The sequence below is a fragment of the Poecilia formosa genome, unplaced genomic scaffold (genome assembly GCF_000485575.1).
Source record: "Poecilia formosa unplaced genomic scaffold, Poecilia_formosa-5.1.2 Scaffold0, whole genome shotgun sequence".
NCBI lineage: Eukaryota > Metazoa > Chordata > Actinopteri > Cyprinodontiformes > Poeciliidae > Poecilia > Poecilia formosa.
In genome coordinates, this window is record NW_006799939.1 from 2,075,020 (window position 1) to 2,088,866 (window position 13,847).

The window sequence follows — 13,847 nt, forward strand, 5'->3', positions numbered from 1 at the left end:
TTTGAAAAAGCTGTTTTTTTTTATTTTTCAGTTTTTAATTTTATGACTCTTAAATATGATATTTGCCCTTTAACATCTGAGACTAGCTTTGTGAATATTATGAAAGTGTATCTAATCTTTGCACTGTGCTCTTGTTAATGTTGCTGTTAAATTAAGAGAAGTGTGGAGGTGATTTCTATGAGGCAAGTCAAACAGGTGTACAAATACAGACATGGGGGAGCATAAGAAACAGAATGTGCATATCTGTATAAATGTAAATGGTGGGCTTCAGTACTTTGCCAAATGTGATTCTGCACTTCATTCTTTTTGTATCGTTTTTTTCCTCCCTGGACACCAAGACCTCTGATTTGATTGAGAGCCGTCTGTGATGGTGGAAAGACAGTAACTTGATGACCTTACGAAATGTGAGCTGGGACTGGGAAAATAGGGTGCACAAATCCCCATGGTTGTTAAAATTTTTGCTTCTTTTTTTTTTTTTGCAATTTTCTTCAATTTCAAAACTTTTTTTTTTTTCTTAAATTTTTATTAAAATGTTATTTTACAGCTGGACTTTCATACTTCTCAAAACAATTTGCAAACCAAAATGCAATGTATAGTAGATATGGATTATATTTTAGACTTACCACACTTCAGACTGTTTGTAAATATGATTACATAAATAAATGAATGAAAGCTACCCACTGCGTGCTGCTCTATGTTCCAGTCTGCGGGCGTTAGTCAGTTAAGATACTATAATGCTAAAAACGTAAAGGCTTTGCTGCTCTATAAACATTGAAGAAACTCTTAGCAAATCCTTGCAATTCTAAAATATGACTGTAAGAAATGGAAAATTGCACACACAATGTGTTTTTTGTTGTTTGTTTTTTTTTATTTTGGGGAGGGGGGGAAGGGTTGTGTTGCGTCCAATTTTCAAGTTTCACATGTAGCCACTTGCCATTCTCTTGCTGGAAACATGACATATTTTGACATGCCACTTTTGAAGATGTGTTAACATGGACACGTAGCACCTATAAAGCATCAAAGATATGTTCAGTGCTTTGCAAAAGCATTAATACCCAGAGAGACACACATGTTGCAACCACAAACTTCGGTGAACTGGAATTTTCATGCATTTGTACCAAACCCCTCCCCCGTTGCTATTACAGCAGCAAGGTTTCTAGGCAATATCTCTACTTGCTTTACAAAGAGAGTGAAAGTTTGCCCATACATCTTTGTAAAACCGCTCACCATCAGTCAGCGTGTTGGTAAATGGCAATATTTAACGCTTAATTCTTAACTCTTGAATTTTTCTTTGAATTTAGCTCTTGGCTTCTACCGCATGTACAGGCTTTGATCTAAAGTCAACCACTCTGTTGTAATTCCATCTAATTAGGAACAACCTTACCCTAAAAATGTAGCCTCTGCGCTCGAAGATATTTGCTTCCTAGATTTTCCTGTATGTAGTTCTATCCATCACAACAAACTTCCCCAGAGCACAATGCTAGAGCCACCATGGTTTATTATAGACATGGTGTGCTCAGGGTGATGTGGAGAGTTAGTTTCTATTATGGCTTTCTTTTTTTTTTTCCCCCAACTTCAATTCAGGGCAATTAACAGTCATCATTTGGACATCTTCCCCCACCTGTCCCTTAAAGCTCTGCAGCTCATCCAGTTACCATAAACGTCTTAGAAATAGCAAATCAATATAGATGCAGTAGCATGTAGTGATATTCCTGTCTAATAAAACACAAAACCTACAACCAGGGAAGTTCATGCCTGTTGTAGTGTTAAGTTGTGGGAAGATTCAGGTCATTAAAACCCTAACTATTCCAGTCGTATGAAGTTTGTGATTCAGCCAAAATGCTCAGTCATGCTTAGCTTTGTCCTAGGTTAACTATGATTCGCCTTGTTCAATACCAAAAATAATGTTTAATCAATCTTTTTTTTTCTACATTAATGCAGTTTATGAAACTTTAAACTTTTTTAAAAATCAGATTGTTAATGGAAATTGAAACATGATTAGTACCTTGGCATCTTCAATTCCAAATCATCTTCTTCTCTGGTATTGTCTTTCTTTCGGCCCAGTCGGGGCATCGACTGTTTAAGTCCATTATCTCAACATTTTTTTTAACTAAAAAAACATTGATTAAATGGTCATACTTACAAATATTTCTATCTATAATCTAATTTTTGTGTCTGTTTGAGATATACAAAAAAGGGTGAAAAACACAAGTAACAAGTATGTTTTCCTGTGCTATCTTTCTCCGCGTATACGCCTCTGCAGCTTGCAGTGACCTGTATAGATTCTTCTCAGCCTAACGTGACATGATTGTTGATGATTCATGTCGATTCTCTCTTCATGTCAAAAAGCATCTAAAGTACACAATAATAGCTTCTTTCAGGATTACGTAGCATAACAATTATGATGTTCTCATATGTTGACATTTCTCGGGACTTGGTTTTAAAGGAATGGCAGATAATCAGTTGAACTTTTGTTCCTCAGAGTGAATTGTTCAGAATGCAACACCTGCTAAAATCATAATATTTAATTAAAACAATTGTATATAAAACTGAAAAAAATCTAATTGTGTGGAATCTCTTCACACTCCGAGTGCGTCGACTTAATGAGTGTTGCATGCAAGACACTTTTCATTTAAAGCCATTTCTTTTTCCTAGACATTTCTACGGTACTCTTAAATAGATTACAATCTTATTGAATCGGCTGACATGTCTTTTCGAAGCACTATCAAAAGCCATAGTTTATTTTTATTTAGTTTTAATTCTGGCAACTGTTTTTTTTTCCTGTATTGAAAACAAATTATGTACAACGTCACATAATTACAAGAGGTTGTTCCAAGCTTTTCTCTTTGTAATATTCAAATATTTTTCAGATTTTTCAAAAAGCAACACACAACGTCTTGCGCTGATGACAAAGCAAACACAAGCCGAGACATTGATACAATTGATGCAGTCGAATTAGCACATATGCAGCACTTTAACATGGATATGCAACATCCCAGCAGTCCCAGAAATTCCTCAGGAGTGATCCTGTGCAGTCATTTTTTCTACATACTTCACCTACGACTCTTTATACACATGGCCTGGACATTAAACAAGATCATTTGAATAAAATCCACTACTGCAAACCAAAAAAATGGTAAATATGCCAAAGATTTTCACACAATGCAGCCTTGAAGTGAGTATGAGTAGCAAACTTGGCCAAACTGCCTCCAGAATTCCTGGAGTCTGGGCGCCCAGAAGAAAGACGTGTGGTTATCGTTTTGATTATTACATGCTGGTTGGAAGTTTCTGGGTCCTGTTCTTGGCCGGTATCCCCGTCTTCTGAAAGTCCAGTTTTTCTTCAATGTACTGTCGTTTGCACTCTTCAAAAAACGCCGGATCCTGGTAGCTGGCAGGGAACAGAAGGTACAGAGTCACCGCTATTGGACAAGTTTGGGAATGATGAGACTGGACGGGGAACAGTGGTCGTGTGTAGAAGAAAATCAGAAAGCTTGAATGAGAGCTATTGGTGCGTGCGGTGCTGTGACACCTTGGGGTGCGAGTGGAGCCGAGTGGTGTAGAAAGTTGTGCAAAAATACTCACTGTTGTGTCAGGCATTCCTTCAGGGCTGCGTTTTCTTCTCTACACTTAAACACCATAAAGAAGCCGGACTCTTTGCAGCAGCTGTTGAAGGCTGGATGGAAAAAAAAAACAAAAAACAGGAAAGCATCAATTCTCAGATCAGTTCTGATCAATAATCCAGAGGACCAACCAAAGCACCAAAATCAACCAATTGCATACACACTGATGCACTTTTCTTACTTCAGTAAAAATGATATAATGGTTAAAGGTGTATTCTTTGATGTGTAAATGGGAAAAATCATAAATTTTCCTAATTTGATCCAAAACAACATCTATCCAAGAATCTGTAGCATTTTTTTCCTCTTACACGTTGCAAGATTTGGAACACAAATAAAAAAAATAATAAAAAAAAAAACACAGAATCGACAGCTGAGACTTTAAAGAAAACTAGTGCATCTTTTATGAAAATGTATGAATTCATGATGCATCAATTAAAAGGAGCACGTTTAAGTTAGATGTGATCTGCATGATGTACAAGTTAACGACTAAAATGGATTTAGGTTGTATAGTGATGTAGAACAGAAGTCAATACAATTTCACCCGTTCGCAACTCTTAAAATCTGTAATTGTGTCTCTTTAGACAAAATTAAACCACATCCTTAACACCTTTAGCAAGACGGGAAACTGTGTTAATTTGTGCAAGTTAAGCTTGTGTGAAGATAATGGGCGAGTCTGAATTGAACGCAAACACACTTTGTAGACCACAATAACCTGGCGAAATGTTATAGGAGCCCAAAGGTCACTTCCCTTTACATGCTCATGAACATCATTTTTACTAAAGCTACAACTCTTGTGGGTCTGCAAGACAGTTTTTATAGGAGTTTTCAACCACTGTTCCAGTAGTACATTTGTGAGGTCAGACACTGATGTTGGACACGAAGCCCTGGCTCACTGTGTCCATTCTCATTCATTCCTAAAATGTATTTTCAGATTAAGGTTACACCAAACTCACTCATTCAGGTTTTTAGACTTAAATAGGACCGTACAATGCTACGTCCATATCATAGTGTTCATATTCTTAGCAGTTAGCTAAGGCTTGTCTAGCAACAAACATTTAGCACGTTGGTCGCCACGATTTCTATCAGATGCGGGACAGAGAAGGTACATCCTTAAAGCGACTGAATAAAGGATGCCTGAAAAATATCGCGTCCAAGACATCCTTTGCAAACAGGGATATTACACATATTAAAACTGTGTTCATTATGATTCAAAATATCATGCAGCTCTGATTCCCCCCCTCCCTCCGATAATCAAGCAGCCCTAGATGACACTTTAGCGAGTCCTTCAGGGATGCACCACAGCTACTGTCACCCAACTCTCTACACACTGAGCCGACTGGAAGGTGTGGAAGACCGAGTCTTCACCTTGTTAGCAAGTTCTCTCTTGGAGGTTTTAATTGAAAGGGCCGCCCTGACATCTTATCGCTGACATCAGTATGGTTATCCCAGACGCTGTCATTAGGATGCAAATGTAAAAAAAAAAAAAAAAACAACTGAAAAAACCAATTTAGAGAAGCAGAAGAGCGCGACTAATCTAATCAAGCGGCGCCTCATCCCTGTCCCATGGTCCCATGGTACTGATGGAGACTGCAGAGGGTTGCCTCTCTGACCACACCGCAGCAGCTCTACCATCTGCACAGCTGTGTGGCCAGTTTATTGTCAGAGGAAGCTGATCTGAACAAATGTGTGATGCCACCTTCAAGATAGGCAGCTGGGGTTGACATTTGTGTAGACAAAAAAAAGTATAAGTGCAGCAGTTAGTGTGAAGAGAAATCAAATGGCAATGTTAATGTGTTGCATAAACTAAGCCTAAAAATAAGGTTTAACTTTGATTTAGATGTATTACTTTAGTAAGGAAGCAAGGTAGATGATGTGTGATGCCGAGGACCTTTTTTTTTTTTTTACCTCAAAGGCTCTGGGACTTTTGTTAGAGTGCATGGCATCCTGAGCTCTTTGAAAAGCCCCATGATGATCTGTTTTCAGTTTATTGTCAGAGGGATTCAGTGAGAGCACTGATGACACAGACACTAACAAGATTACCAACAAATCTGGAAGAGAAACAGACCCACAGCATCACACATCATCCACCTTTTTTACTCCCTTACTCAATAAATGAACTCAAGCAAAAGGTCTATTTTCTCTAAAATTGCTAGCGTAAAAATTGACAGTCGATCAAAGATTAATTTAAAGTATTTTTCTGAATATTTCGAGATTTCAAGGTTTTTCTACCAATACGTGTGAAGGGGTGCTACAAATTTGGGAATTTAATTTCAAAAAGGAAAGCTGATTATTCTTACCAACTTTTTTCTCAAAGTTTAATATTTGAGATAAAATACAGGAGCAAGATACACTCGGTTTAGAGAGAACATCATAATTGTTATGCTACGTAATCCTGAAAGAAGCTATTATTGTGTACTTTAGATGCTTTTTGACATGAAGAGAGAATCGACATGAATCATCAACAATCATGTCACGTTAGGCTGAGAAGAATCTATACAGGTCAGTGGGACTTGTCTGAAGTGCAAGCTGCAGAGGCGTATACGCGGAGAAAGATAGCACAGGAAAACATACTTGTTACTTGTGTTTTTCACCCTTTTTTGTATATCTCAAACAGACACATTCAGAGGCTCAGAGAAAACAAGACGTAAAAAAAAGAAAAAAAAAAGAAAAAAAATACCCAAAAACAAAAGCACGAGAGGGCGGGGGATGAAGGTGTGAAAAATGAGTGAGAAGAGAAGCCTGTAACGTAATGGGGGTTTCCACTACACACGCAGCCACCGACTGTCCCATCACCTCCGCCTGTGCATGTGCACGGACTCCCTCTGAGAGCAGCACCACGCCGGCTCATGCAGGCTGCCGTCGGATTTCTGCAAACCACAACAACTAGGTATCGGGCTGATGCGTCGCTGCAGTCAAGAGGGCACACGAGAGAGCAAGGCTGCGACCACGGTGTTTTTTTTTTTTATGCAGATGCAGTTTCGACAGCTGCCGAGTCAACTGGGATAGGCTCTCAATTGACGGAGCTGAAGACGACTTGGGATGCAGGTGCAGGCAAACACCAGGAAAGAAAGACAAAAGGGTCAAAAGTTCGACAAAGAGGGAAAAAATACAATACTAAAAAATAAGATTAGGGAGGTAGAGGAGCTTACAATTATTTTTTCACGAACAAGGAATTGATTAAGTCAAGCATGCAAAAGGTAGCTTAATCTTGAGAATTAACATGTTTTGGTGCCAAATCTCGAAATATTCAGAAAAATACTTAAAAGAAAAAAAGAAAAAAAAGAAAAAAACAGAAATCAATTTGATGATGCTACATGAAGCTGATGAGAGCTGGTGGTGTCATTACTCAAAGTAAAACGAGGCCTGTACCAATGTTGGCTGAAAGGCCATTCAGCAAGAAAGAAGTCATTATGTAAAAAATAACAGAAAATACTCCAAGCTCACTAAAAAGCTGGCAAATTTTGCACACAGGTCATTTGGTCTGATGAAGCTAAAACATTAATTCGAGTGTTTGGTCATAAGTTTGGGCACAAACAGGTCTTCTAACTGGACAATGATGCTAAGAACACTTCAAAAACCGTTACAACAAAGCCACTATTTTGGAGTGGCATTCACAAAAACCTAATCTCAGTGCCATGAAGAACAACCAGCAACCCTAAGTCAGGTACAGCAGCTCTATGTGAAGGAATGGGACAAAACTCCAGCAAACTCTAGTGAGACAATTTTGAAAGGAGAAACTAAACGACTAATGCAAATAAAGTCTGTTTTTTTTCAGAAATGTAAATACCATAGAAATGTAAATACCAATACCACAATTTACTTATTTTTACAGGTTAACAGAGTATCTATGGCTCAGAAATAAATGTATGTAGCTACCATCTTTGAAATTGTCAGTTCAAAACTCAATCACATGTCAAAGCTCTCTTGAAGAAGATATTCACCACATTCCACTGAAACATAAAAAACTATGTCTCAGCACATGTGTGCATTTAGTTTATAATGTAAAAGAGCATTGAGTGGTAAAACCAGAAGACATTTCCTGTGTCATTACTAATCCCAGCTACAAGGCCATCTGATCTTTCACCAGTTTGTACAACAATTTCATCCTTTCAAATTTTAAAACTGTCCTTGTCAATAAATCTGTTCCAAAACTTGTACCTACCTTTTGCAAATCAGTTTCTCATACTTGTTAAGCATCGTAAGAAATCACTGAGAGAAATAGTCACGTTAATGTCTCAAATAATGTATTTTAAATGCAAGATACTTTTAAGATTTTGTATTGTAGCATATTTCCATTGATTGTGGTTCTGATATATCAGTTGAACCATGATCAAACCAAAATAACTAAAGTTAAACACCTCCTTAGCTTTTCTACAGGACATTCTTAGTCCAAAGGTTTTAATGTCCCAGTAGGGGATTCTAAAGACAAATTATCCTACAAATAATGAAAAAAAAACAACAACAAAAAACACCACACTAAAATTGGCTTAAGGTTTTTGAAACATGATACAAAGCTATTTCACTGATTTTGTCACATCTGGACTAATTTGGCCAATTGCTGTTATTTCAAAATCTAAAGCTCTTGTACATGTCAATTACAAAATAGATGTAAATTAATTACCTACTCATCACTGGTCATCCAGTGAATTGACATAATCTATGGTTAAAACTGGCCATAGATACAGCTAAGCTCACAATTACTTATGTTTGTAATATTTTCATATTTATTCCAATGGAAATAATATTAACATTTGGCACTGGTCCAGTTAGAGATCCATACTTTATTCCAATAGTGATTTCGTGCTAGAAGCTAAAAATTTAGCTGATTGGAAGGTCTTCAGACCTCAATGACTTTGAGGTGACCGATTCATGAACCAATTCTTAATTTCCAAAAATCCCAGTGGAGACATGCAGAAAGCTGATCAGTAATTATAAATTGTTTTCAATTGTCACTTAAGACCTTTCCATTGTTTACTGAGATGGACGTAAATCATACCCAAAATGCCTTTCTGTGTTAATAAAAATGGTCAATAATAAAAGAGAATTCACTTACAAACTACAACCTTTTGCAAAACATCTTATGTTTAGAAAGATGTTGGTATTTTTTTCAAATCAGAAACAAACATCTTGGATAAGATGTTTGGATAAGACCTAAATCTGCAAGGTGCATTAATATTTTTGGGTCAAACTATACATAAATCAAAGAGCAATGACGGTTCTTAGTTATTTCCTGACTTGTTTTGAAGGTTATAAGAACTATGATCTCCTCCTGGTTTAAAAGTACTTGATGGGATACATTTTTCAGGTGCAATGAGTACAACTGTGTTTTGGACTGTTTTATGAAAATAACTTTTGGTCTGTTTTATGAAAATAACTTTTGGTTTGGTTTTAGTGCTTAAAGATGAGTTTTCTCTCTTTCTGACCTTCAACTCTTTCTGCACAGCGCTCCCTGGCTTTCTCTCTCATCATCTTGGGGATCAGGACATCCTTCTCCACATGCCTTAGAGGGATTTCCTCTGGTGATGCAGTTAAAAACAAACAGAAGCACAGAATGTCACAAAAAAAGCAATGATCAGTGTTTGTGTGTCTGTTCAGTTCATTACAAACTACAGCCCTATTTTCGCTGTAGAAATCGGTGAGGTTCGAACTAAATTCAAGATAAATCTACTAAAATAACGTAAAGCCCTATGGACAACAGTACGTCATGAATAATCGGTCATCAGACCACTCGTGCACACACATTGTTATGCTAACGTAGCTGTTGTAGCCACAACTTTTACAAATCGTTTCTTGAAAGGAACACCAAACGTCAGTACTCAGCTATAATTACCGAAATGCTACTAAAGCAAGGAACATAATTAAGGAACGCAAAATAGCACCTGTGTTTGTTGCCTCCATCGTAGCAGAGCTGCTCAAAACATTACAAAACTGCACCAATGTGACCTAGCTCGCGTATGCTCCAAGACTTCCGCTGACGTCAATTTGTGGTTTCTGAACTACAAATCCCAGAAACGCCGGGGGGACAGACCTCTTAACCGAAGGCTCACTGAGAGAGCGCAAAAGGGTAATAGATGAATCAAGGAATGAATTAATAGATCAATAAATACAGAAAAAAAATAAATAAATAAATAAATAAATAGATAGATAGATAGATAGATAGATAGATAGATAGATAGATAGATAGATAGATAGATAGATAGATAGATAGATAGATATGTTTTGTGGTCAAACAAATAAATCAAAAACAAGTCATTTATTTTATGAGTTTATCTTTTAACTGTCTTTTATCCCCTTATGCCCTCAATATAATGTCCCAAATGAACAATGTAAAATAAGTACACCCTCTTGCACCTTACTGATAGAGAAAGCTAATTTAGCAGATGTTAATTCAACACTTAAAGATTTTTTAGCTATTACCGTAAGGACTTTTAAATTCTTTGTCTTGTGCATTATCATTTCTATGCAGAAAACACTGTTTTCACTGTTATGCATGTTTTAAGAAAACCGTTATATTCTAATGGATTTGAATGTTTTCTTAATTCAGTGATCATGTGATATAGGTAACTGGGTTTTGTCATCTTAGTTCTTTAAGGCATGTTGAATCAAGTCTTGGGTGTTTGAGAAGTAAAGTAAGTACTTTACTTCTCAAACACCCAATCACACATCAACCTGTAAGTACAGGTTGATGTGTGATTCGAACTGAACAAAAATGTTGTTCTTTCTGCTAAAAGCTTTACAGTTCACAATTTTTGAAAAAGGTAAATTAAGTCTAAGAACATAAGACCAACTAATCTAACAATGACAGGCTTAAACTGCATCTGGCAATCCTAAATAACTGGATTGGAAAATGGATTATTATCATAGTGATCTCAGACTGAATGCTTGTGTCACCAAACTTGTTCAGCAAGTAGAAGTACCAATCTGAAGCAGTGACACGTATTTCATGTTATGGCATTTATCTGAGATAAAAATCAGTAGGGTGCTGCCAAATACGTCTGAAGAATTTTCTAAGCGCATTCAAAATTTAAAAGGCAATGTCAGGTAACAATAAATAAAAATAAGTGCTATTTTAGTCTTCATTTAATATAAAATTATTAATGCAACTAGAATTCTGTTATAAGTTAATCTGTTTGTAGAACAAATATGCCCTATTGCATGTAAACAACTAGCTTCCTTACAAGACAGGACAAGACACCTGGGGAAAAGTATACATATTAGTCAAATGGAGAGAAATTGACTTAAGGTTTTTGGTTTTAAAAACCTTCAATTTGAACAAAAAGTACACACCACAGAACATTTTGCAATCCATCTCCTATCAGGTAACCCTACACACAAATCCTACACCAGCTACATGGACTCTGAAAACCTTCAGACGATTTAACCATTTATTGATAAGCATGAGGATCCATATTCTGAAAAAAAATAAAAAAATAAAAATCTGAAACCAAAGGTGCACAAAAAAATCAGTGTTTAGGTATAAACGCAGTAAGTAAGTCACCTTCCACCCACAAGGTGTCAGAGCTTGAACCACAGACTGCACAATGAGCCTGGTAAACCTGACCACAGTCAGCTGTGTGGCGGACATGCTGTCTGGATCCCATGCAAGAAGGATCCACCTGTTCAACCAAAGAGACAGGTACACAGTTACAGACAAACACACACACCTTGCAACAAAAAAAACGGTCTTCACACGTTAGTCTTGTAGATTGTAGACAACATTGAGAAACAGGTGTAAACTCTGCATCCAAACCACACACTTACTGTGTGCGCCTTGGCAAATCACACTCACCCACACACACACTAGCGCAGACAATGTAGCGAAGCTATTACTCGTCTGCATAAAGTTCTCACGAATTGCTACCATGTAGTGCTGAAACAGCCGTTCTCCTCTGTAGAGAAGGACAGCTCTTCCTTCTGCAATTCAAGTGGCAGAAAGGTCAAAAACAAAGCTTTCTACAGAGAAAAATAAAAGACAACGAAGAGAAACCACAAGCCATCACCTGTACGCCCTTCATACATTTATGTTTTTCACATGGCACACAAAGACACACAGACATATGAGCATAAGTCTCCCCCAATCCAGAAAGCACACTATTCTGCTGACAACAGGCAGCCATCTGCAGGTTTTAATACCAACAGATCTCTCCAAAAAAATGCAGAACTTGCCAAAATTTCACAACAGGGCCACCAAATGGAGCTCACATGAATGACTGCACAACCACTGAACCAAACATGATTAAAACAATATTCTAGTGCCCACAAAATATTTTATATTAATTAGTTGGGGTTGTTGTTTTTTCTTTTTTATCCTGATGAATTGCAAACAAAACAAACAAACAAAAAAATGCAACCGTTCTACACACATCTGGAAATCTCAATGTATACTGTTGCGAAATTTTAAAAGACAAAATGTCTACAGCAACCTTTTGTGAAGAGGATGTTTGTTTCAAAGGACCTGCATATGGGCACAGTGTACCGTTTGATCTTGGAACAAGATCTAATGCTTTGACGGTGCAGAGTTTTGTCTCCATCAACCAGCTATTCCTTCTTCCGTTTTTTTACTTAAACCACTAAGTTAAAAACTTTTTAATTAGCCATATATTGGAAATGTGTATTTCCATGTGTTTTATAAGTTAAGACATCAGTCTAGGTTTGTTTTATCTGCTTGAAATCACAAATGTACAGCGCATAGGATTTTGCTGTAAAAGAAGCAAACCTACTGCTTTTTCAATCAACAGCTTAGTGTGCATAGAGTGACGGACGCTACTTCAGTTCACACCTGTTATACGGAGGCATCATATCATCTTTGACACCTGGATTATATAAGTAGTTTTCAATTATTGGCTGCGAGGAAATTAAATGGCGTAACTCCAATAAGTATTACAGGAAGTTGCTCAGAGTTATGTTAGGTTTGATCAACGTACAACAATCTATTACGTTTTTGGGGAGGAGGTTCTGTACACAATCGCTCAATGTCCATTCCGACACATGAACTTACCAATCTGGTCACATTTCTCCTTTGTCATAGAAAATATAATCCTTCCATGGGTTGCCTTTAAAATATTGCCATTGCATGTGCAGTCACTGTGGCATATGTTGGAAATTTTAAGAATATGTAGGTCAAGATGGGAACTAAACACTGACCAAGTCCAGTTGGCTCCACAGTGCAATGAGATTTCTACCCCAGGTAGCATTCTGGCTGAGATGGCGTGGGCACTGACTCCCAACATTGATCCAATGCTGCCCCAACAGCAGGTTCCCCTGAACCTGGCAGAAGGAGGTTAGCAAAGTTAAACCCTTTTACTGCATGCCTCACTGCTCTGGGCCAACCACCAGCTCCTCCAACTGTCCACTGATGGCCACAGAGGAAGCTACCAGTCAGAATCTGAAAAGCCCAACACACAAATCTTTTCTAGAAAAATCCAAATTCTGTATGTTATTTATACAGCACAGGACAGTATTGAATAATTTCAGGTATTCAAAGATGTGTAGCAAAAGGGAGGAAATGGATTTCTTTTATTAAATAGAGATTTTATTTTATTTTATTTTTTTTACAAGCTCTGTGTCCTTCTGATTTTCTTGGCTGCTTCCTTTCCCCACTCCTGCGTCTTCAGAGACTTTGCTCAGCCGGTAGATGGAGTGTGGAGAAGAGATTTTAGTGAGTGTTTAAGGCTGAACCCCAGGAAGCCTCTTCAGGGTCGTTGGAGAACTGATAATCCAAAGGCTCGGGTGAGGGGATTACAAACCCACAAGTAGACCACCGCTGTTGAGTCTTGCTGCGGGTCACCTTCTGCAAGTCACCTCTGTGACATTTGGCTGAGGCGAGTAATTCCAGTGTCAGTAAAATCATAGTATTAAAAGCTGAAGAAGTGACAGCTTTTATTGCTTTCTAAGGAAACAAGCACCAGACAGACTTTTGGGGAGTCTTATCCTGTTCAAAAATCCACATGATTTACTGGATTTTGATTGGTCGGGGTCAGCGAAAATAAGAGGCTTGATCAGGGTGGGATTGTCTGTCAAAATTGCGGTGGAGAGTTGGCCTAAGGCATATGCAAGTTAAGCAGCAGCTTAAGACCCACATCCATACCAAAAGAGGTCCCCAGCAGTGCCAAGCTAGCATTACAAAAATATATTTGCATATTTAAAATACATTGAATAATACAAACTAAATCTTATTTCACATGGAAAAATGATTTCTATATTGTCTTTATAGTTGGTGCACAAATA

At 37.5% G+C, this 13,847-nt stretch overlaps 1 protein-coding gene and 1 long non-coding RNA gene across 3 annotated transcripts; one reads left to right on the top strand and one right to left on the bottom strand.

The window, feature by feature from the left end:
* Window positions 1-890: 890 nt before the first annotated feature.
* Window positions 891-2,120, top strand: LOC107835896 (uncharacterized). Its single transcript, XR_001661739.1, has 2 exons — window positions 891-1,623; window positions 1,772-2,120. It is a non-coding gene; the product is annotated as an uncharacterized LOC107835896 (long non-coding RNA).
* Window positions 2,121-2,458: 338 nt separating this feature from the next.
* On the bottom strand, window positions 2,459-9,615 carry cmc1 (C-x(9)-C motif containing 1). Of its 2 annotated transcripts, none has more exons than XM_016669827.1 (4): window positions 9,500-9,615; window positions 9,044-9,133; window positions 3,583-3,673; window positions 2,459-3,388 (listed from the first exon to the last, which is right to left on the bottom strand). In XM_016669827.1, the coding sequence occupies exons 1-4, from the start codon at window positions 9,516-9,518 to the stop codon at window positions 3,268-3,270; spliced, it is 321 nt and encodes a 106-aa protein (XP_016525313.1). In that variant the 5' UTR covers window positions 9,519-9,615; the 3' UTR covers window positions 2,459-3,267. The 2 variants fall into 2 exon arrangements, with proteins under 2 accessions (XP_016525313.1, XP_007546724.1); XM_007546662.2 differs by having other exon boundaries at window positions 9,044-9,136; window positions 9,500-9,612.
* Between the last annotated feature and the right edge of the window lie 4,232 nt (window positions 9,616-13,847).

Excerpts from the sequence above, each read along its gene's own strand:
- cmc1 (XM_007546662.2), bottom strand. Across the intron at positions 3,674-9,043 it reads CTGTGCAGAAAGAGTTGAAG|CCTTCAACAGCTGCTGCAAA; the intron begins GTCAGAAAGAGA and ends TTTTCCATCCAG. Across the intron at positions 3,389-3,582 it reads AAGGAATGCCTGACACAACA|CTACCAGGATCCGGCGTTTT; the intron begins GTGAGTATTTTT and ends GTTCCCTGCCAG.